Source organism: Anoplopoma fimbria, chromosome 16 (genome assembly GCF_027596085.1).
Source record: "Anoplopoma fimbria isolate UVic2021 breed Golden Eagle Sablefish chromosome 16, Afim_UVic_2022, whole genome shotgun sequence".
Classification (NCBI taxonomy): Eukaryota; Metazoa; Chordata; class Actinopteri; order Perciformes; family Anoplopomatidae; genus Anoplopoma; species Anoplopoma fimbria.
In genome coordinates, this window is record NC_072464.1 from 24,374,358 (window position 1) to 24,394,809 (window position 20,452).

At 37.0% G+C, this 20,452-nt stretch overlaps 1 protein-coding gene across 1 annotated transcript in view; it reads right to left on the reverse strand.

The window, feature by feature from the left end:
- Nucleotides 1–584: 584 nt before the first annotated feature.
- neb (nebulin) overlaps nucleotides 585–20,452 on the reverse strand; it is a 76,497-nt gene continuing 56,629 nt past the window's right edge. The window contains exons 114-136 of the mRNA XM_054614712.1: nucleotides 19,811–19,924; nucleotides 19,581–19,685; nucleotides 18,237–18,341; nucleotides 17,392–17,496; nucleotides 16,689–16,799; nucleotides 14,807–14,917; nucleotides 13,883–13,996; nucleotides 12,800–12,904; nucleotides 12,544–12,648; nucleotides 12,140–12,244; nucleotides 11,592–11,684; nucleotides 10,604–10,696; nucleotides 10,168–10,260; nucleotides 9,859–9,951; nucleotides 8,721–8,813; nucleotides 8,315–8,407; nucleotides 6,886–6,978; nucleotides 6,317–6,424; nucleotides 4,774–4,960; nucleotides 3,899–3,991; nucleotides 2,576–2,716; nucleotides 2,375–2,478; nucleotides 585–1,251 (exon numbers count right to left, since the gene is read on the reverse strand). Of these exons, the coding sequence (XP_054470687.1) occupies nucleotides 1,078–1,251; nucleotides 2,375–2,478; nucleotides 2,576–2,716; nucleotides 3,899–3,991; nucleotides 4,774–4,960; nucleotides 6,317–6,424; nucleotides 6,886–6,978; nucleotides 8,315–8,407; nucleotides 8,721–8,813; nucleotides 9,859–9,951; nucleotides 10,168–10,260; nucleotides 10,604–10,696; nucleotides 11,592–11,684; nucleotides 12,140–12,244; nucleotides 12,544–12,648; nucleotides 12,800–12,904; nucleotides 13,883–13,996; nucleotides 14,807–14,917; nucleotides 16,689–16,799; nucleotides 17,392–17,496; nucleotides 18,237–18,341; nucleotides 19,581–19,685; nucleotides 19,811–19,924 (2,538 nt within the window). The 3' untranslated portion in view covers nucleotides 585–1,077. The remainder of the gene's footprint in view (nucleotides 1,252–2,374; nucleotides 2,479–2,575; nucleotides 2,717–3,898; nucleotides 3,992–4,773; nucleotides 4,961–6,316; nucleotides 6,425–6,885; nucleotides 6,979–8,314; nucleotides 8,408–8,720; nucleotides 8,814–9,858; nucleotides 9,952–10,167; nucleotides 10,261–10,603; nucleotides 10,697–11,591; nucleotides 11,685–12,139; nucleotides 12,245–12,543; nucleotides 12,649–12,799; nucleotides 12,905–13,882; nucleotides 13,997–14,806; nucleotides 14,918–16,688; nucleotides 16,800–17,391; nucleotides 17,497–18,236; nucleotides 18,342–19,580; nucleotides 19,686–19,810; nucleotides 19,925–20,452) is intronic.

Below are 20,452 nucleotides of genomic sequence, written 5' to 3' on the forward strand. Positions count from 1 at the left end.
GCCCCTTGATTCTTGTTCCCTGGGTTATTCTATATTGTTCCTCCCCTGGACCTCAGTAGGGGAACGTAACAATATCATATATCATAAATATCATTTAGACCTGCAATCTGCTGGTTTAATGACCGCTGGACCCGACTGCTGACACCAGGACCTGCAGAGGTGAAGACGCTGAGAACCAGAAAATATTCACATTTAAGAAGCTGGAATCAGAGAATTATGATTTTTTTTTCCTCAAAAAATGACCCAAAAAGATTAATCGCTTATTAAATTACTTAGCGATTTATTTAATAGTTGATTAATCAATGCCACTCAATGCTTAACAAATTAAAATCCTTATAATAAATCTTCACGTTATGAGTCATGAATCTAATATATATCTTTTAACTTATTATCTTATTAACTTTATTAATATCAGCTTTAATAGTCTCTACCTGGTTATTTTTTTATTAAATAACCTGCTATTCAGTATAAGAACCATTCAGCAGAGACAGTGAGAATAGAATGTGTAGGAGGAATGAATGGAGTCAGAGTGCTGCAGGAGCTCGTGTGCTTTATTAGCTACTGATCAATAATGGGAGGAAAACAAAAACACACATTCTACTTTTGTCCGGCCGTCAGTGTGAAGGAGGGAAGACTGAGGCTGACTCGTTCAACTCTTCATGGAGCGGCTTCATCGTGGAGGAGGCGGAGGCTGACTCATTGCTCCTACGTTTCATCATTCTAGTCTTTTCTTTTTTCTCGCCATAGAATTTCCATTTAGGACTACAAATGGAACTATTTGAGAAAAGAATGCTTCATATATATTATAATATTTGTTTAAATATACAAAGGGAGTATTGGTGGTGTTGGTGAGTCTTGTTTTTTCCAAGAGAGTGATCTTAAATGTCATGTATAATGATAAATATTTATATGTGTCATGTCGTGGTGACGTCACATCCACAGGAAACAGCAGCACATGAAAGATAACAGATACAGAGCGACAAAAACTACAAACTACAAACTACACATCTGCTCTAAGCCACGCGCCGATGCGTTTTGTCCCGTGGATGCGTCGCTGGTGGTGGTCGTGGTCGTTTTTTAGATGGCCTCCACGTAGTTGGCGGGCAGCATGCCGGTCTTGCCGGTGCGCTGCACGGTGCCGTACATCCAGCCCTCGTCGATGGCCTGCACGTTCACGATGACGTCGCCGTCCTTGAAGGAAATCTCGTCGTTGTCGGCGGCGCCGTAGTCGTAGATGGCGCGAACCGTTTTCTGTGGAGGGGAAAAGGAAGGAGGTCAATGAGAGCGAGAGTGTTCGTAGTATAAGTATATATATATATATATATATATATATATATATATATATATATATATATATATATATATATATATATATATATATAATATATTAAAGGAGGAGGTTGGTGATATTCTATATTCTTTTGTTGATAAGAAATACCATAAAATAACAGTAATTGTATGACATTCTACACTATTATATATTTTTTGCTTTTATGACACACTAAACTATGATTTTTTTGTAAAAGAAAATTGGCATTCGTATATGACTTTTTTTTATGACATACAGTACCAGTCAAAAGTTTGTACACACTTTCTCATTCAATGGTTTTTCTTTATTTTTCAAAAAAAATGTTTCTACATTGTAGATTAATATTGAAGACATCCAAACTATGAAGGAACACATATGGAATTATGTGGTAAACAAACAAATGCTCAACAAACCAGAATGTGTTTTATATTTTATATTTTTCAAAGTAGTTGAATGAGAAGGTGTGTCCAAACTTTTAACTGGTACTGTACTATACTATGCCTTTTTCTTTAAAACATGCTATACACTGACTTTTTCTATTTTTTGGGGGGAAATACTAAACTATGACTTTATTTAGAAACATACTATACTATGTTTTTTTACAGCATATTATACTATGACTTTTTTAACAACATACTATTATATATATATTTATATATATATACAGCATACTATACTATGACTTTATTTAAAAACATAATATGCTATGAATTTCTTTACAATATACTAAACTATGACTTCAAAAAATATATATAAAATTACTTTTTTATGACATACTATACTATGCTTTTATTAATTAATTAATCTTTTGCAACATAGTAATCTATGACTTTTTATAACATACAATACTATGACCTTTTATGACACTATACTGTGACTTGTTTTTGATTTTTTGTGACATACTATTCTATGACTTTTTTTGGACTTTTTTAATGAATTTAATGACATACTTTTAATTTTTTATGATTTTTATGACATACTATAGTATTACTTTTTATCACATTGTATGCCTCTGTACTGACTGAATGAATGTGTGTAAACCAGGTGAGTGTGTGTGTTACTGACCCCGGTGGTAGAGGGGTGTGAGGGGACGGAGGACACGGTGGTCTGCTGGGTGGCCACTGATGAGGACCTCTGCTGCAGCTCCACAGTCTTAGCATGCTGGTAACCTGAACATGTGAGGAGGGAAACACGGATAAGAGTCGGTGTGAACACAGAAACAAGGAGCCCACATTAAATACCCATAATAACACACAGGTCCCGTACCGGTGGAGGAGGCCATGAAGCCGTTGCTGTAGAGGGACATGTGGTGGTCGGCGTCCTGGGACACCTCGGACTTCTCGTCGGCCAATCCGCTCAGAGCGCTGGTGGAGCGGGAGTGCTCCTTACTGCGACGCTGAGCTTGAACTGATGTGAGAGAGAGACGGTTCTTATGATCACAGGTCACATTTACAGCATAGTCACCATGGCGAGAAAATCTTTTTAAATGAACATTTTTGTTTCTTATTCAGCTGGACTTTTATTTATTTCATCTTTATTTAATCTGGCAGACACAACAATCTCTTTTCTTAGAGAGAACTGAGGACAAGAAAAGATCACAAGAACACACCTACACTTATTTAGAAACAATAATCCTAAAAGCACATCAGATAATGAAGCTTTCAAAAATTCAGAGAGGAATATTCTTGTTCCTGAAAACATAAGCTGTGATCTTGGATGTTTAAAAAACCAACGTCATAACACACCAGCTTTTCTCAGAGAACGACATCTCGACAAACAGAGGCCAGATATCTGTTAAATTATAGAGGAATATTCTCCAGCTCTGTGAATCATGTGCAAACGCAATGTTGACATTGTTATTGCTTTTAAAATTGTATTAATATATTGTATTTAATTATCTCTCTTTTTTTAATTTATTTTTTAATTTAATTTTATTTAATTGTATTTTATTGAGCCTCCCAGTGATTGTACTTGTATAACCGGAGTGACAATAAACATATTGAATCTAATTATTTTATAATCATGATTATCATCTTACTTTTAAATAACAGGGTTTATAATATTTTACATACTACAGTAGTCAACAACTATAACTCCATAACTGGTCTTTAAAGATAAAGAATACTTCTTAACCTTCTGTAATGATTTATTCTTTGTGAATTTTGAACATCATTTATTAATAGTTTTAAGGCCTCCTGTGAATAATTTATAGGTAAAAACAAATAAACCTTAATGTTGGTGATTAAAATAATATTACATATGATGTGATTTTAATTATATATGATAACAAGCCCTTTGAAATGTACTTTAATTTGCATTAGAGTGTGTTTATTATTCATTTATTAAGTGTTGTTTATTTTGCTTATGGATGCTTAATGGGCAGGTAAAAGTTATTTAACAAAACTATGGACCTTGACAAAGTCACTCAAAAATCTAATGGTGAGATTTCTATTCATTCATTTGTAATAATTTGAATATCAGAGTATTTGCCAACGTTTCAGCTCCTATTACCATTTACTACTTATTCATCTAAAACACAGCTGAGCTGATGTCTTCTTCTCAGTCTCAGTGAGTCTCTCATCATCTCACCTGACATCATGTGGAGACTCCTGGACTGGATGTTGTCCTCCGCCGGGTCGTAGTCGAACACTGAGCCGGGGTTCGTACGCCAAACACGCAGATCTGAGGACACGGAGTCAAAAACAGGATCAGTCCAACAGGAACCGGTCTGAGTATTTAGACAGTTTGATCCTCTTATATATTATTATTATTACATCCTCCATGATCTTTAGAAACCAGGAGGGTCATTAAAAAACACTTTGAAGGAATTTCCTGGATCCTCAAAGACTCTTCTGTCATTTATTTTAAAATTGATTTTAAGAGTTTCAACCTCTTTCCTAAGTTCTGACTTCCTAATTCAAACGTAAAAAATATAACTCATTGCTCTTTTTGTATCGGAAAATAAATATATTAACTTATTAACAAAATACACAAATATAAATGAAGAGAAAGAAGATTGTGGCTCCTGTTTTAATAAAACAAACATTATGATTTCTACCATTCTTTGGTTTGGATTAGGGAATAGAAGTGCAACTTGGGAAGTTTGTTAAAAAGGTATTTACTCAAGTAGAAAATTGATCTATTTTTTCTCCAGATGATAAAAGGAAGGCTTTTAAAGAATCTGGAAATAAAAACAATAACACACAGTCACAGAAGTCTTAACGTTGATTGTTTTAAATGAGCTTTAAGAACAATTTGGATTATTTTCAATAAAAGCACAATATATATATAAACTTGTTGGAAACATTTGGGATAATGCTAAAACACAACTCTAAACAAAGTTACATATTTAAGCTTTAAGTTATTTAAGAATGTATTCTACAAAGCCTGTCTTTGTTCTTTCTTTTTTCATTTCTTTCCAGTTGAAATGTCTGGATGTTGAGTTTTAAAGCTTGTGAGCGTACCGGTGGTGGTCTCCTGGTCGTGCTCGATGGCCCTCTTCCTCTCCATCTCCACAGTGCGTCTCTGGATGCCGCGGTAGTTGATGTCGCTGAAGTCCTGGGTGTTCTTCTTCACGCGCTCCATCACGGGGTCGGAGGTCGTGGCGGTGAAGCTGCCTTTGCTCTTCTCAAAGTCCTCGTGGTATCGCACCTGGAAAACGACGGATCACAGCCACGGTTAAAGGAACAGTTTGTGACATTTAGTGGAATATAATATACGTAACTATGTTTTTATATTAAGAATTGTATGTTTTATTTTATCTTTAATTATTTCTTGTATTTTTCTGCCTGCTGAGACAAAGCACATTGGAGGAGAGGAGGAATGACTGATACTATCTAATATTTGTTTTCTTCATTTTTAATTGATATAACTTATAAACTTCACTCAGGAATGTTTTTATTTTATTGACATTATAGATTAATTTCCGAAAGGATATTAATGACTTTATATAGTGACTTTGCTGTTGCTGCTCTAGAGACAATATTCATTTATATCTAAGTTATTAATAACTTCTAATCCTGTTCTGAATTTATTTGTCTTTAAAATTCTACATATGTTTTTAAAAGAAATGATTTGGTCATGAAAAAGAGTATTGATAAGAGTCGCTCCTAGTAGTAATTCAATCTTAAAGATAACCCTTCCTACCTAAAGGGCCACCGTAGTTCTCTGATACGCTTGGGAATGGATGGGTGAGCAGAGGGGTATTTAGTTGGCTGCAATCTACAACGTCACCACTAGATGTCACTCAATCTCACACACTGTTCCTTTAAGTGTACACCACATGTATTGTCCTTTTCTCTGGAAACTCTCACTAGAGCTCCAAATGCGTATTAATACGCCGCTGAAAATAGTCCTTAAATAATGCACTTGAGTTCATTTTTCTTTAACCTATAGTTTCTGGCTGTTTTAGGAAACTATTTAGCCTTTATTTAAAAAAAAAAAAAAAATGCTTATTTATGACTTATTTTTAAAGATGAGAAAGACAGAAAAGCGGGGCTACTGACAAAGAGACTAACACCAGCTTTGTCCTGGTAGAAAGGTAAACTACCTGCAGCAGAAATGAACCAAACCAAACACATATATATATATATATATATATATATATATATATATATATATATATATATATATATATATATATATATATATATATATATGTGTTTGGTTATATATATATGTATCTGTATCAGATCTGTATTTTATTTCCATGGTTATTGTGATTCCTTTTCCTCAACTACCCTGAAAACAACAACATAATTCTTATCATACTGTTATTCCGTTTAGTGTATTTTAAGATGCCTTCTAAAATGTATTTCTGTTTTGTTATTTTTGTATTTTCTACTGTTTGTACTGTTTTTAGATATGCTAATGTACATACAGATGAAAATGATTTGTTCTATGTAAATGTGTGAAGGCAGATGTGTGTGTGATATATATATATACACACATATATATATACATATATATATATATATATATATATATATACACACATATATATCTTACCCCAGAAATGATGCGCTGGGTCTCCCTGACGCGCCTCATCTCAGGTGTGTCCAGAACGAAGGCGGCCTTTCCTTGGACCTGCTTACGGAAACTGTCAGAGTACAGCACCTGATGAGGAGGCGGAGTCAAGAGGAAGAAAAAACACACAGTGAGATGATGAATTCAAAAGCCTGAAGCCATCAGACAGAAGCTGTTAGCAGCACAAAGAGGCTGAATGGGAAGAGGACACACACAGAATGAGCTGGGAGGACGTTACTGGGAGGTCAGACGGATGAATTAGCAGGGAGATGTTTTTATTTTGTATTAAGAGGCTGAAGTATTAAAGGAAAACAAGATTACGTTCCCAATCTTCAGTGGGAGGACGACAAGAAGATGAAGAGGAGTAGTGATGACAACAGGAGAGGTTAGAGGTGATGAAGTGCACAGACGCATCACGGTGGAGGTTTTAAACACATTTACAGTGGGGAGAATTAATACCATAACCAGAGCCGGTTAGGAAAGGGTTAACGTAGAGGTGGAGGTAGAACATATCTTCAGTAGAATATGTTCTGGAGGGGTTCTCAAAGTACCGAGCTAATGTTTTCTTGGTTCCTTTTGACTCGCTCCATCTCCGGGGTAAACACCACTGGAGTTCCCTTGAGTGAACTGTCTTTATACAACACCTACAGGACAGAAGCAGAGCGGCCCGGAGAGCCAATCAGACACTGACACACACAGAACACACACACACACACATCTATAGGACGGGTTTCACAGACTCGGATTACAACCCTCTGAACCCCAAACACATACGGTGGTGGGATTGAAAGGCATGTTTTCTTTAAATAGTCACCAGAACTACACCGTTTATCGCAGTCAGTAGCTGTAAAAAACGTTGTTATCTTCAGATTTTTATCTTTCCGATGGTCCTTGAACACATAATGTGCAACGAAGGCTTCAGTTCGACAAAGCAACTAAAACGAAGCCTAAAATTGTGATATTTAATCAAAAACATTTTATTCTACATGTCTCGTTTAAAATTTTGTCCCAATTAATCTGTTTGCGTTATCCAGATTCTGTAAAAACCATTAAATTCTGAGCTCCTCAGTGAAACCATGAAGCCAGGATTGATTCATCTGAGACCAACAGTCCGGTGACAAAGAATTCTGTGAAATTCTGACTGAAAACGCTGTGTAACACAGAGCAGAGAGGAGTGGCTGTAAAGATGTAAATAGTTAAATGTATATAGCATTTGGAGCCTCCACTTTTTTGGGTAAAACTTGTTGACACTTGGAAACATGTTGGATTTATAGATTCAATTGTTTTCCAATTTTTGTAAAATAAATTATCAAAGAAATTCAACGTGCGTTTTTCAATTTTTTATGATTTATGTTCTTATAACTGTGTTATTCTGCACTAAAGACATGTGTGAGTTCTCTCTACTTCTAGTCATGATTGTTCTGTTTCCATAGAGGAGCAGGACTTTTATATTACAGTGAAAAACAACACGAAACAGCTCAGGGTTCAGAGGGTTAACCTTAAAATGCTGAAGTTAAAGACAAAACAATAAAAGTAATATATATTTAAACAGTGTCATAGAAATTGGTCCTATAGAGCGACTCATCCTGGTGGATCCAGGATCTCTGTTGTGGGAAACAAACACACTCCAAAACGCTTCAGCAGGAGATTTAGTTTGTCGTTAGCTGTAAAGTGTAAAATCAGCGTTAAGTGGAAAAAAATAATAAAGCTTTTGGTTAGAAAAATACGGTACAATGGGGAGGCAGCATCACAGAGCCAAAGAGGAGGGGTTGATGGTTTGATGGGTGAAGATTAAAGATGGAGGGGGATAAAAAAAAAAAGAAATGCGTGGCTGAAGATGAAGGGTCAGAGTGAGGATGAGTTCAAGGACACTGTGCTTCTGATGATGGGTGAGATGAGCGGGAGGTATCAAACGGGCTAAAGACGGGTCACTCGGTTAGAGGAGCACACAGGGGTTGGGTTTTTTTTCGGTTCCTCTACCGAGCTGATGTTCTTCTGGGTTTGTTTGACCCGCTTCACCTCGGGGAGGTCCGATATCGCCGTGCCTTGACCCAGAGAGTCCTTGTACTTTATCTGCCACCAAATCAACCAGTTTGGGTTTCAGATAGAAAGTGGAGGAGAAAAAGTAAAAGAGAGACAATCAGAGAGAAAGATATAGGAAGACCTGAAGAAACACAACACAGCAGACATGAAACATGGAGTTAAACTCATGATCCTGAGGGATGGAGAAGCGGGTTATGATACCACGAGGCTCATTGGTGTTAAATCTGCACGATGGGTTTTTGATGTGACAAAACAGTTCTGACATCTACAAACTTAAACTTGTGTTATGTTTGGTTTGGGATGAAGGGTGAGGATGAAGGGTCACTCTCTCTCTGTGGAGTACCGTGCTAATGTTGAGCTGATTGCGTTTGACTCTCTCCATCTCGGGGGTCTCTGATACTGACGTGCCTTGTTCCACTCCTGCTTTGTATTGAATCTTTTGAGACAAAATAAAGAGTCAAATATGACGGTAACACACTTAAAGGATGATTAGTTTTTGGGAAATGGAGATTTATGTAGGATGTTGTTTTTGGGAAATTAAAAGGTAGTCTTCAACGAAAGCTGGAAAAAAAGGAGTGATTTATGAAATTAAGATGGAGAATTAAAATAAAAACAGGAAGTTTTCTAGACTCTTTAGTAGGAGAGGTCAGAGGTCGTTTAGGGGATGATCATAACGGGGTATTTTAAGGGTCACTGCACAGCTTGTCCTCTACCGAGCTGATATTCTTCTGGGTTTCTCGGACCCGCTTCACCTCAGGGAGATCTGGTATGGAGGTGCCTTGACCCACGGACTCCTTGTACTGAATCTGCCCGTTGCATAAATTACACAGAGACAAAGTGAGACAGAGACAAACATGGAGCTCAGTATGAACTGTGTTACATCTGCGAGGTCGGTTTTTGAAAGATGTTAGAACAAAACAGTTCTAACAAAACAGTTCTAACATCTAAACGAGCGGCTCTGGACAGTTATGACAGAAAAGTGTATTTTGAGGGCGAGGAAGAGGGTCGGACAGATGAAGGGTCGCTCTCTCTCTGTGGAGTACCGTGCTAATGTTGTGCTGATTGCGTTTGACTCTCTCCATCTCGGGGGTCTCTGATACTGACGTGCCTTGTTCCACTCCTGCTTTGTATTGAATCTTTTTAAATGAGACAACACAAAATACAAATTAAAAGTCAAATATTGTGGTAACACACTGAAGGGAGGATTAGATTTAAATTTAGGAGGGAAGGAAATGATAAAAAAATAAGACATTATGATAAATAAATCCAGGGAAATGTAATTATTTTGGGAAGAATGGAGGGAAATTATGTTCTGGAAGTCGTCAACGAATAAAAAAAAAGGTGTGATTTATGAATCTGAGTTAGGATGAAGGAGGGAAACCAGGTTAATAGACTTTTAGACTAGTAGGAGAGGTCAGAGGTCGTTTAGGGGATGATCATAACGGGGTATTTTAAGGGTCACTGCACAGCTTGTCCTCTACCGAGCTGATATTCTTCTGGGTTTCTCGGACCCGCTTCACCTCAGGGAGATCTGGTATGGAGGTGCCTTGACCCACGGACTCCTTGTACTGAATCTGCCCGTTGCATAAATTACACAGAGACAAAGTGAGACAGAGACAAACATGGAGCTCAGTATGAACTGTGTTACATCTGCGAGGTCGGTTTTTGATTTCACAAAACAGTTCTAACATCTAAACGAGCGGCTCTGGACAGTTATGATAGAAAAGTGTATTTTGAGGGCGAGGAAGAGGGTCGGACAGATGAAGGGTCGCTCTCTCTCTGTGGAGTACCGTGCTAATGTTGTGCTGATTGCGTTTGACTCTCTCCATCTCGGGGGTCTCTGATACTGACGTGCCTTGTTCCACTCCTGCTTTGTATTGAATCTTTTTAAATGAGACAACACAAAATACAAATTAAAAGTCAAATATTGTGGTAACACACTGAAGGGAGGATTAGATTTAAATTTAGGAGGGAAGGAAATTATAAAAAAATAAGACATTATGATAAATAAATCAAGGGAAATGTAATTATTTTGGGAAGAATGGAGGGAAATTATGTTCTGGAAGTCGTCAACGAATAAAAAAAAGGTGTGATTTATGAATCTGAGTTAGGATGAAGGAGGGAAACCAGGTTTATAGACTTTTAGACTAGTAGGAGAGGTCAGAGGTCGTTTAGGGGATGATCATAACGGGGTATTTTAAGGGTCACTGCACAGCTGTCCTCTACCGAGCTGATATTCTTCTGGGTTTCTCGGACCCGCTTCACCTCAGGGAGATCTGGTATGGAGGTGCCTTGACCCACGGACTCCTTGTACTGAATCTGCCCGTTGCATAAATTACACAGAGACAAAGTGAGACAGAGACAAACATGGAGCACAGTATGAACAGTAGACACAGACAGACATCTGACAATAACATGTGGTTACTAACGCCACATATTTCATGTATGTTGGCAATAAATATGTTTGTGAAATGTGTTTGCTATGCTTTCAAAGTAGACGATACGAAAAAAGCAAACAATGAAGAACAGCCCTAACATGCACTGTACACAGACATGTGTACTGTGAAAACATATGATGGAGTATTAGGGCCACTGTAAGTAAAAACTGAGCCAGGGGAGACATTTCTCTGAGGTTTAAGTGAGAAACCTTGATGTTATCAGAGATAAAAGTTGTAAATTTACAAGAAAAGAACTTGGATATTCTCTTATATTAAACTCGCACAATTATGAGAAAAAAACTAAATTATTCTCTGAGAGTTAAATCATAAATTTACGAGAAAAAAATTATATTATTATATTCTCTAAGATTAAAGGTGTATATGTATGAGAAAAAAACACACATTTATGAAAAAAATGTATTAATTAAGTTCAAATGAATTACTTTAAAGTTCTCTCAGAGAATATTTGAATTTATTTTCGTACATTTGTGAGGTTTCTTTTGTAAAAATTGGATAAAGATAAATCAAAATCTATAAGTTTCCACAAGTTAAACTTTGGGGGCTCCATAAAATCCTTAATTAGTAAAAAAAATCAAATAACCTAAAAGTAAAATAATAAGCATGAAAGAGATCTGTGTTGGATTAAAGATGTCCATTTGAAGGGGTTACATGTAGAGACCGGTCTGGTTATGTCTCTGGTCACTAGATAAGGAGGGAGTATGGAGGGAGGAGGTGAAGGAGGAGGTGATGGAGGGCAGGGTCACTCTGTGGAGTACCGTGCTAATGTTGCGCTGGTTGTGTTTAACTCTCTCCATCTCAGGGGTCTTGGGCAAAGAAGTTCCTCCTCCCACATCCTCTTTGTAGTGAATCTTTACACGGACGAGGAATGAACCAACGTTAGCCTGACTTCAACTCTAATTCATAACGAGGACGAGGTGATTTCATTTACAAACTACTATTGATTTAGCTGCGTTGTAACAAAAACACACTGAATGAAACAAACAAACATCAACATTTAGAGGGACACATTTTGTCTGGACACTTCAACAACAACACGGTAACATGAACAAGAACTTAACGACACACAAGCTCCGCACTAACATTATAAATGTTACTCTAAAGAACAAACTGTCAGGTGTTAGTTGCGAGAATTAAATTGCTGCATATTCTACAAGGTTATGAAAAATATAAGTTTGGTCCAGAGAGATAAAGGGCTGCATATCAGGGTTTGTTAAAGAAAAAATTCAATTCAAATCAAGAAAAAAGTAAATAAAAAAACGTGTTATTAGAAAACATTGAGAATAAAATATTATGTAGTAGATACCAAGCTGAAATTCTTTGTATTCTCTTTAACACGGAGCATTTCAGGAGTGTCCTTTATAGTGCACACTTTGCCCTTTATGTTTTTATGGTCAATCTGGTATTGATGCTACAAAGAGAAAAACAGAAAGTGCAGTTAAAATGTTTCACAGTGATAAAGAGGTCAAATAAAAAAGGCAAGAAGACACTACTGGTCCATACGAACAGAAACATTGACAACAAAACACTTAATTTAGACTTGGATTCAAATAATTAAGACAAAGCAAAAGTATACAGTATTGAAGATCATACTTTGCAGCAGACATGGAGACAAACACAGAGACACCAGGAGAACCTCTGTCTTCATACTGACATATGTTCCCCCAATAGAACCAGAATATTATATCATTTACGTGTTCTTTTACTTACGGTGCTGAAGTTCTTCTGGTTCTCACGGACTCTCAGCATCTCCGGAGTGTCCAGGACGGGAACGTAGTGAGACATCGTCTTGTTAGCTTCCTCTCTGTACTTTTTCTGTTGGACAAAAACACAAACAACAGGAATATTTAATTAAAATAGAGAGTTTTAAACAGTATTTCTGGATTCCTCAGTTAATTATTTTGAAATGTCTCCAGATATATAAAAAACAAATGAAACTCTTTGTAGGTTTAATTGGATAACCCACCTGGCTGATGATGTTCTTCATCTGCTGAGCATGGATGATGTCTGGAGTGTCGATGACACTGGTGTAGCTGGCCCGGTCCATCTCAGCGGTGTGCTTGTACTTAGACTGAGGAACAGAAAACATCAGTCAGCACGGATTCTGAACTATAACTGCAACCAAAATCACAGAATATAAATATAAATATATACCAGAACTGCTGCATCAATTATTTATGTATTTTCAGACAATCAGGCGAGGCTTAATATGAATTAAAGCCTCGGGGCGACGACGTTCTGGAGGACCTTCACATTATTCAGCATCCCCCATCAATGGACAGCGACAAATAGTCTAGAAGTGTCTTAAAGCTGCATTCTCTCTCCTGTCCACCAGGGGGCGACTCCTCTGGTTGTATAGAAGTCTATGAGAAAATGACTCTACTTCTCTCTTGATTTATTCCCTCAGTAAACATTGTAAACATGAGTTTATGGTCTCAATCTCTAGTTTCAAGTCTTCTTCAATACAGCATGATGTTCATTTAGTAAATGATGCTCCATTTAGAGTCAAACAGACCATAAAGCAGGGGATGCTTTAGGGCGGGGCTACACACTGATTGACAAACAGTTGCAAAAAACAACAACATGGCAGCCGACGTAATCTAAGATAGCGACGGCAAAATCGCCACAATTATTAATAATGATAATGATTATATCATATCATTATCTTTTTGGTGCAAGTCATTTTTCTCAATTGTCTTCCAGCTTTTATGCAATTAAAAATATCTGGTCATCTTGCCAATATGGCGTAATACATCTGTAAGCTGCCGTAGTGTCGCTTGTCTGAAGTGTAGAGCTGTCCGTGGTGCTGATCATTAAACTGCCTCCACGTCGCAGCTTTAGAGACTTTGTTTTTGCATTAATAACTGTCTTAGACATTTGACGGTTTGTCTTTGAGCTCATCATCATAACTTTGCAATTTCTGGCTCAATATTGTCCATTGTGGTGTTGAAATAAATAAATATATTGTGATTCCCAGGACCTGAGCACCCTTTAATCCCATGCATTGATGTGGCATGCACACAAGATGAAAACAGGAAATGACTGGTACCTGACTGAGGATGTCGGTAGCGTTCCTCGCCCTCATGAAGTCCGGCGTGTCTGTAGCCAAAGCCATCATTCCTCTTCCCTTGATCTCCAGCTCCAGAGACTTCTTGTACTCTCTCTGTAAACATCACAGGGGATTAATGTGACATTAAAGCAGAGTGTTTGCTTCCTAAGAGAGGAGTTTTACTCATTTGAGTGGGGCTGCAAAACCAAAACGTCAAGGGAATAGTGAACAAAGAAGAGTTAGAGGAGATTAGGAGAAGTTTTTTTAAAGGTCAAGGACAGCAGATTGTGTGTGAAGCTCCACCCAACACTGAAAAATAAAAGAGCAGTGTGTTAAAGCATACTTTTATTAAAAGTTTTCACTTTATTTCTATTAACTAAATTAATTTACAGTGCTAGATCTACCATGCACAACAAAAATCAACCTTTAAAAAGCATCTACACAAAAAAATTAACAAAAATAAAACGAACTAAAGTCAAAGTGAAGCTTTGATGCTATCTTTAACCACGGCATTAAGAATCTTTGCCTTATTGCGCCTGAATTGCCGGCAAGATGAGGTTGCATGTTGATTAAAATCTTCAAATAGAATATTGCATGCGTCATCAAAACACGAGATAAAACTAAATATGCTTTGAGTACATTTAAGGTTGACTTTTGTTATATTCATCAGACATTAAAGGAAAACAAGTATAAGAGAAAATCGAGGGATCATCAAATTCTAGAAATCAGAGAAGAAGGATGCAGAAACATTAGTGATGTCATAAAGCAAAGGATAAACGTGGGAGTCAAACCGAGCGGAGGCTCTTTTTAGTGTGAAGATGAAGCTTAGTTAAAGGGGGGAGGATTCAGCGGATGATTCAGCGGGATTGTGGGAAAAGGCACTCGGGTCTGAGAGCGTGACGCCGTTTCCTCAGTCAGTCGTACCTCAGACAGGATGTGAGTGGCATTCTTTGCTCTCAAAAGCTCCGGAGTTTCCTCCAGCTGAGTTAGCCCTTTACCCTTCACTCCCTCCTCTAGATCCCTCCTGTACTCTTTCTACAGGACGGGAGAAGAACAGAGAGACTCGGACAAAGCGAACACAGACCAGGCCGAGGCAAACAGACGGACAAGTGCGGTTCAAACACTGGTCCTCCTTGAGCTCAAAGTCACCAAGCTTCTCCAGAAAAACATGAACACTTCAGCAGATTCAGAGTTTAGGTGGATTCTATCTTTATAAACAGTAGGAGATTTAGAGGAGATGTTTGGTAAAATGACCAAAATGCATCCCCCTTGTTAACCTGAAGGAGAGTCATTGGTTCTTTATTTAAAGGAAGTTTGTGCATGTTATAATCTACAATTCTAAATTTCCCTCACTTGCATCCTTTCCTTGCCTCTTAGTCCCTCCCACCAGGGATGCAGGGAGGAAACCATGCAAGGAGAGAGGAAACGAGGAAATGAGACGGCGGATCAGCTGATAGCTTTTATAGCTGGAGAGACTTGATGGAGTTTGTTTTTCCACAATGTGCAATGTACTAACAATCATACAGTTATCAGTATTTTCTCTTTATACCCTGTTTAACAATATATATACCGTGTACTGTGTCCATTTCTACTGGTAAAATGTGTTTACTATTATTTATTCATTATTTGCGTCTGTATTTATTGATATTCTAATTGAAAAGTCATTACTTAATAACCCAGAATATGACTTTGGAAATGATTTACTAGGCTAAATGTGATTTGGGGATAATCCAAAGTATCTAACTCATATCAAATCCAATGCTCAGAAATGATCATCCTCATGTGACTGAATGGAAACAAAGATAAACGATGTAAGAAGTGTTTCTTGCTGCTCTCTCTGACTTTAATTGTATCCTTAATGATAGAATATATATCTGAACACTTAAATCTATGCAGAGAACATTTTATTTTTAGCTTTTGGTCTAAAGGACCTTTATCGGACAATTGTATCCTTAAAAAAAAGTTAATGAAGGAAATAATCATAAAGAGACAAATATATAAAGAAGAAAGTTGTTTGTAGTCAAAATGAAAGATCAGTCCTCTCTGCTACAGCTTCAAATTAAATATCTGATAAAAAATGAAGGAGGGTGTCGGCTGTTAAAGACGAGTATCCTCGCTCATGACTCCTCAGAGCAGAAAAAATAACTTTCAAGACATGAAAATATCAAATAGCAGATTTAGGATTTATCCATAACTCTGAAATATCATTATCAGAATCACCCAAACTCTCTTTGAACAAAACAAACCATCCTTCACCGGGGAATAAAATGAACAAATCACCTACTGATTATAAAACAGTGAATATTACAATTAAATCACATTTTCACAGAGAGACTGGAGACTTTGGTGACTTTGGCAAGAATCCTGATAAACAACAATGTAAACCTATTTTTATCAGAAAACAACAACAACATGACAAGTCTGCATTTCATCTTTTTAAATTCACATGACTGCATGCAGACTTTCTTTTAACATGCAGCTGTTAGTCGCCTTCTGATTGTGAAATTAGGAGACAAACATGTAAACAGACACGTACATAAATAAATACAAACAAACCAACAATACTAGACTACAGATAGAGAGAGGAGAGATGGATGATGCATTATTAAGAGTTTAGGGATGTGAAGAGAATCATGCAGACAAACTAAAATCCTAAAGAAAGAAGGAAGCACTCGTGAGATTTAAAAAATAAAACTTAAAAGAAAAGAAATAAAGGAGCGAGGTTGTGATGTGTCTTAGTACGATTATAAGGAATGGGTGAGGTAAATAGGGGAGGTTCTCGGGGATAAATTGTCCTCTTAGTTACCTCACTGGCTATTTTGGTGGCGTGTCTGACATGTATCATGGCGGGCGTGACCTCCAACCCTGAGAGGTTCTTGCCCCTCATGTGCTCCTCAAAGTCCTTCTTATAGTCTTTCTATTGGCCGCAAACATAAAGACACAGCCGGTTCGTCAGTGCAGCAGATACCTGATACCGGCTTTGGAAACCATTTGTTCTTGTGATGACAGCGTGTTTCTGGTATTTACAGGTGACGTTTGTTGTGCATGTGTACGAGTGCATGTGTGCCACCAGAATATCAACAATCTGAATAAATATAATAAACACTGTAACAATAGGAATGTTTAACAGACTGACACAAATACATACTTTACCTTTGCCATCGTTGGAGTGAGATTAAGCAGTGTGAATGTATAATATATGCAGTATATTATAGAGTAAGAACAACAAAACACAAGGCGTTCTTTACACATTTCAAACTGCCTTTACCCCTTTTTTATTTGCCAGTAAAGAGTCGGAATTGGCAAAGCTAATACCTAATTTACTGTGATCTCCACATTTTACAAGATTTCCGAACTAAACTTTTTGATATGAACAATAGCTGCACATCCAACAAGCTGAAGAATATAAATATATATTATATATTATATTCTTCACAGGAGCAGAATCTCAGACAGAGAGTGTGTTTTGTGTTTTCTAACCCCAGAGAGGAGACAGACGGGTTGGTTACCTGACTCTGCATGTGCTGGGCCTCTTTAGCCGTCACATACGTGGGCGTCTCAAAGTCCAGCATGGCCTTCCCCTTCTCCTTCTCATACTTCTCCTTGTACTTCACCTGCACGGCACACAGACAAGTGTAATGTCAAACAGATAGTTTGACAAATGTCATGCAGGGACAAAGTATTCAGTGTTTGCATGAAAAATATAAGACGTGTTTTAGTTTAAATCTATCACAAGAAGAATCCACATTGACATCTGTCATAGTTAAATGTTGATTTAGATACAAATAAGTTTACAGAAGTCTGGTTTAGCTATCGAAAAATAAAAACACACTTGGTGTTTACTGCGATGGATTACACAATTTTAAATAATTGAATAATTTAATTTATATTTTATGGGTATGATGGAAACTTGTGCAAAGAAGGTAGGAAAAATACTTTAGAAAATCTAAAACACTACGCCATCAACTGCAAAATGGGAATTCATTAACAGTAAAATTGTGCATGATTTGAAATGAAAGCATGCAAAACTCCTAGTGCTGTCTTTTTAAGAATAAATTGCTATTAAAGAATGTAGGAAATAATCTTAAATTAGATGCAGGCTTTTTTGTGAGCCATTTGGAATCCTTTACTTATTTATTTATTTTATGTTTAAGGGACTTTGTGCAATATCAAACATAAATGTTAGCTTAAAGCTAATTTACAACCCAAAGGGGTATTTTGTAGTTTCCAACTTAAAGTATTGACAAATGAATTCCCAACAGCCTCCTGTAAGAGCAGGAAATGAAGAGCTGGGATGCAGAAATCACATAAACATTTTTGGTGTTTGTTGACCCCCGCAGTCAGTTCCACTTACGTTGCTCTGCAGTTCAGAGGCCTCCTTGTGATGGAGCTGTTCTGGTGTGTCAGCGATCATGAGGTAGTGACCTTTACTCTCCTCAAACTTCTTCTTGTAGCAGTACTACGGGGGAATGCCCAGTCAAGTAAGACAGCTCAGTACAAAAAACTGAGAGTTTCCTCCCATCCATTACATAGTACGAAAGAAGTCTCATATTTAATGAAAGAAAGAAAAGCACTAACATTATAATTGTGAAATATATATTATAATTAGGTTTATCAGGGAAATTGTAGTTTAAAACAATTATTACAGAGCCAGGGGAGGGGAGGAATATTCAGAGGAAAAACTTTCAGATTTTAGTTGAATATTTATGAGAAAAAAATATCTGAATTTCCAAGATTAAAGTGGTTTATTTCTAAGAAAAAACTCACAAATTAACAGAAAAAAATCAATATTTTCTGAGATTAAGAAATTTCTAAATTTCTAAGAAAAAACTAGATTTTTAAATTAAAGTAGTATATTTATGAGAAAAAACAGTTTTTTTCTGATGTTATTAAGTCACACATTTTTCAAGGAACCACGTGACTTTACTTTTTTACAAGGTTTGATAAACTTTTTTTTTAAGTTTATTATTCCAGCAGTGGATGAAATAATTAAAATATACTATGCAATCCAATTTATTAATAAGGAACTACTTGTGATTTTAGCCAAAAATTACCATATTATCATAAGCATTTTCGTTTTTTCACATGAAATTATCATAATTTTAAAAAATGTTTTTCTCGTGAATAAAAATTTCTACAACTTCATTTTTGAAAATCTGAGTTTTTTCTCAGAATATTACCTCCCTCTCCCAGCTCTGTGAAGTTTTTTGTTTTTTTACTTATTATGACCCTAATACGCCATCGTAGAAAACAGCTCTTAGCAATGTCAAAAAATATGACATCACGTCAAAACAATGAGCAAAGATTAAATGGTGGTTAACAATAGTATGGAAAATGATCTAGATTCATGAAGAATTAGGGAGTTTTGTGTTAAGGGATCATGAATAAAAGACTAGTTGTGTACAAACTACAGGAGGAAATAAATCAAACTGAAATATGAAGCAGTGGAGGTTACAGAAGGTGATAGTATGGAAAGGTCAAAGGTGAGGGTAAGGGTCACTACCAGATGAGGTCACAGGATAATGGATGTGTGGATGATGGATGCAAATAAACCCATGAGGTGGTCAAAGATTGTTAACGTGGTGACGGAAACTCTGAGTTCAGTTCAGACAAATGAACTGACTCCCAGCTGTTTCCTGTTTTGGTGGGTGGGTGTGTGTGGGGGGGTGAGAGCGTTAAAGGGAGCGTGGCGTCTTACGCTGCTGGACAGCTTGCTGGTGCTCAGGTTGTGCTGCATGGACAGAGACTCGGCCATGTCGGTCACAGGCTTGTGGATCTTCTTCAGGTCACCCTTGTACTTCACCTGCACAGTCACACATTCATAAAATCAACATATCTCAACATCTTTGCAGTTGATTTATGGTTATTTCTGAGGTTTTTATGGTAGATTTGTTCCTGTTTTTGGGTCTTAAAGGGTTCATCACTTACCTCACTAGCCAACACATTGGCATCCTTCAAAGTCTGGTAAATCTTACTGTCCTTCAGGTCATATATGGGTTTCTTTCCTTTCATCTCCTTGTCAAACTTCTCCTTGTACTTCACCTATTGTGGGGGGGATATATGTAAGAGTTACTGTAAGTAGAGACAAAATCCAGTGGAAGATTCACAGACTCCATCCAACTGGAAACATTTAGAGAACAACAAAATGCTTTTCTTTTTTTTAAGTGTATAAAAAGGGACAGTTTTGTGTAAATGCTTTGTAAATGTTGCGTAATGGATTATTTTTAATACAAACACACAATTAATTTTGCATCCCTTGTTATACAAGAACAAAAAAACTGTAGTCAAACTGTGTATCATATAAATCTTCTCATGCATCAGTTTATTTCCCCGTTTCATTCAGCAGTCATAGTGCTCATTAGTCTTGTTCACATCTGCAGTTTGGTTCCGTGGTCGTGAAGAAGAACATGATATAAAATCAATCACATCCTGGTTCTTCTCAACCAAACCAAACTGCAGACGCTGATCAGACTTTGTGTCTTGCATCCAGTTTTAAAGTTGGACTGCTGTAGAAAGCATCTCAAATGATCATTTGTGAGCTACGAGCCTCTGATCTGAAGTGTGAACGGA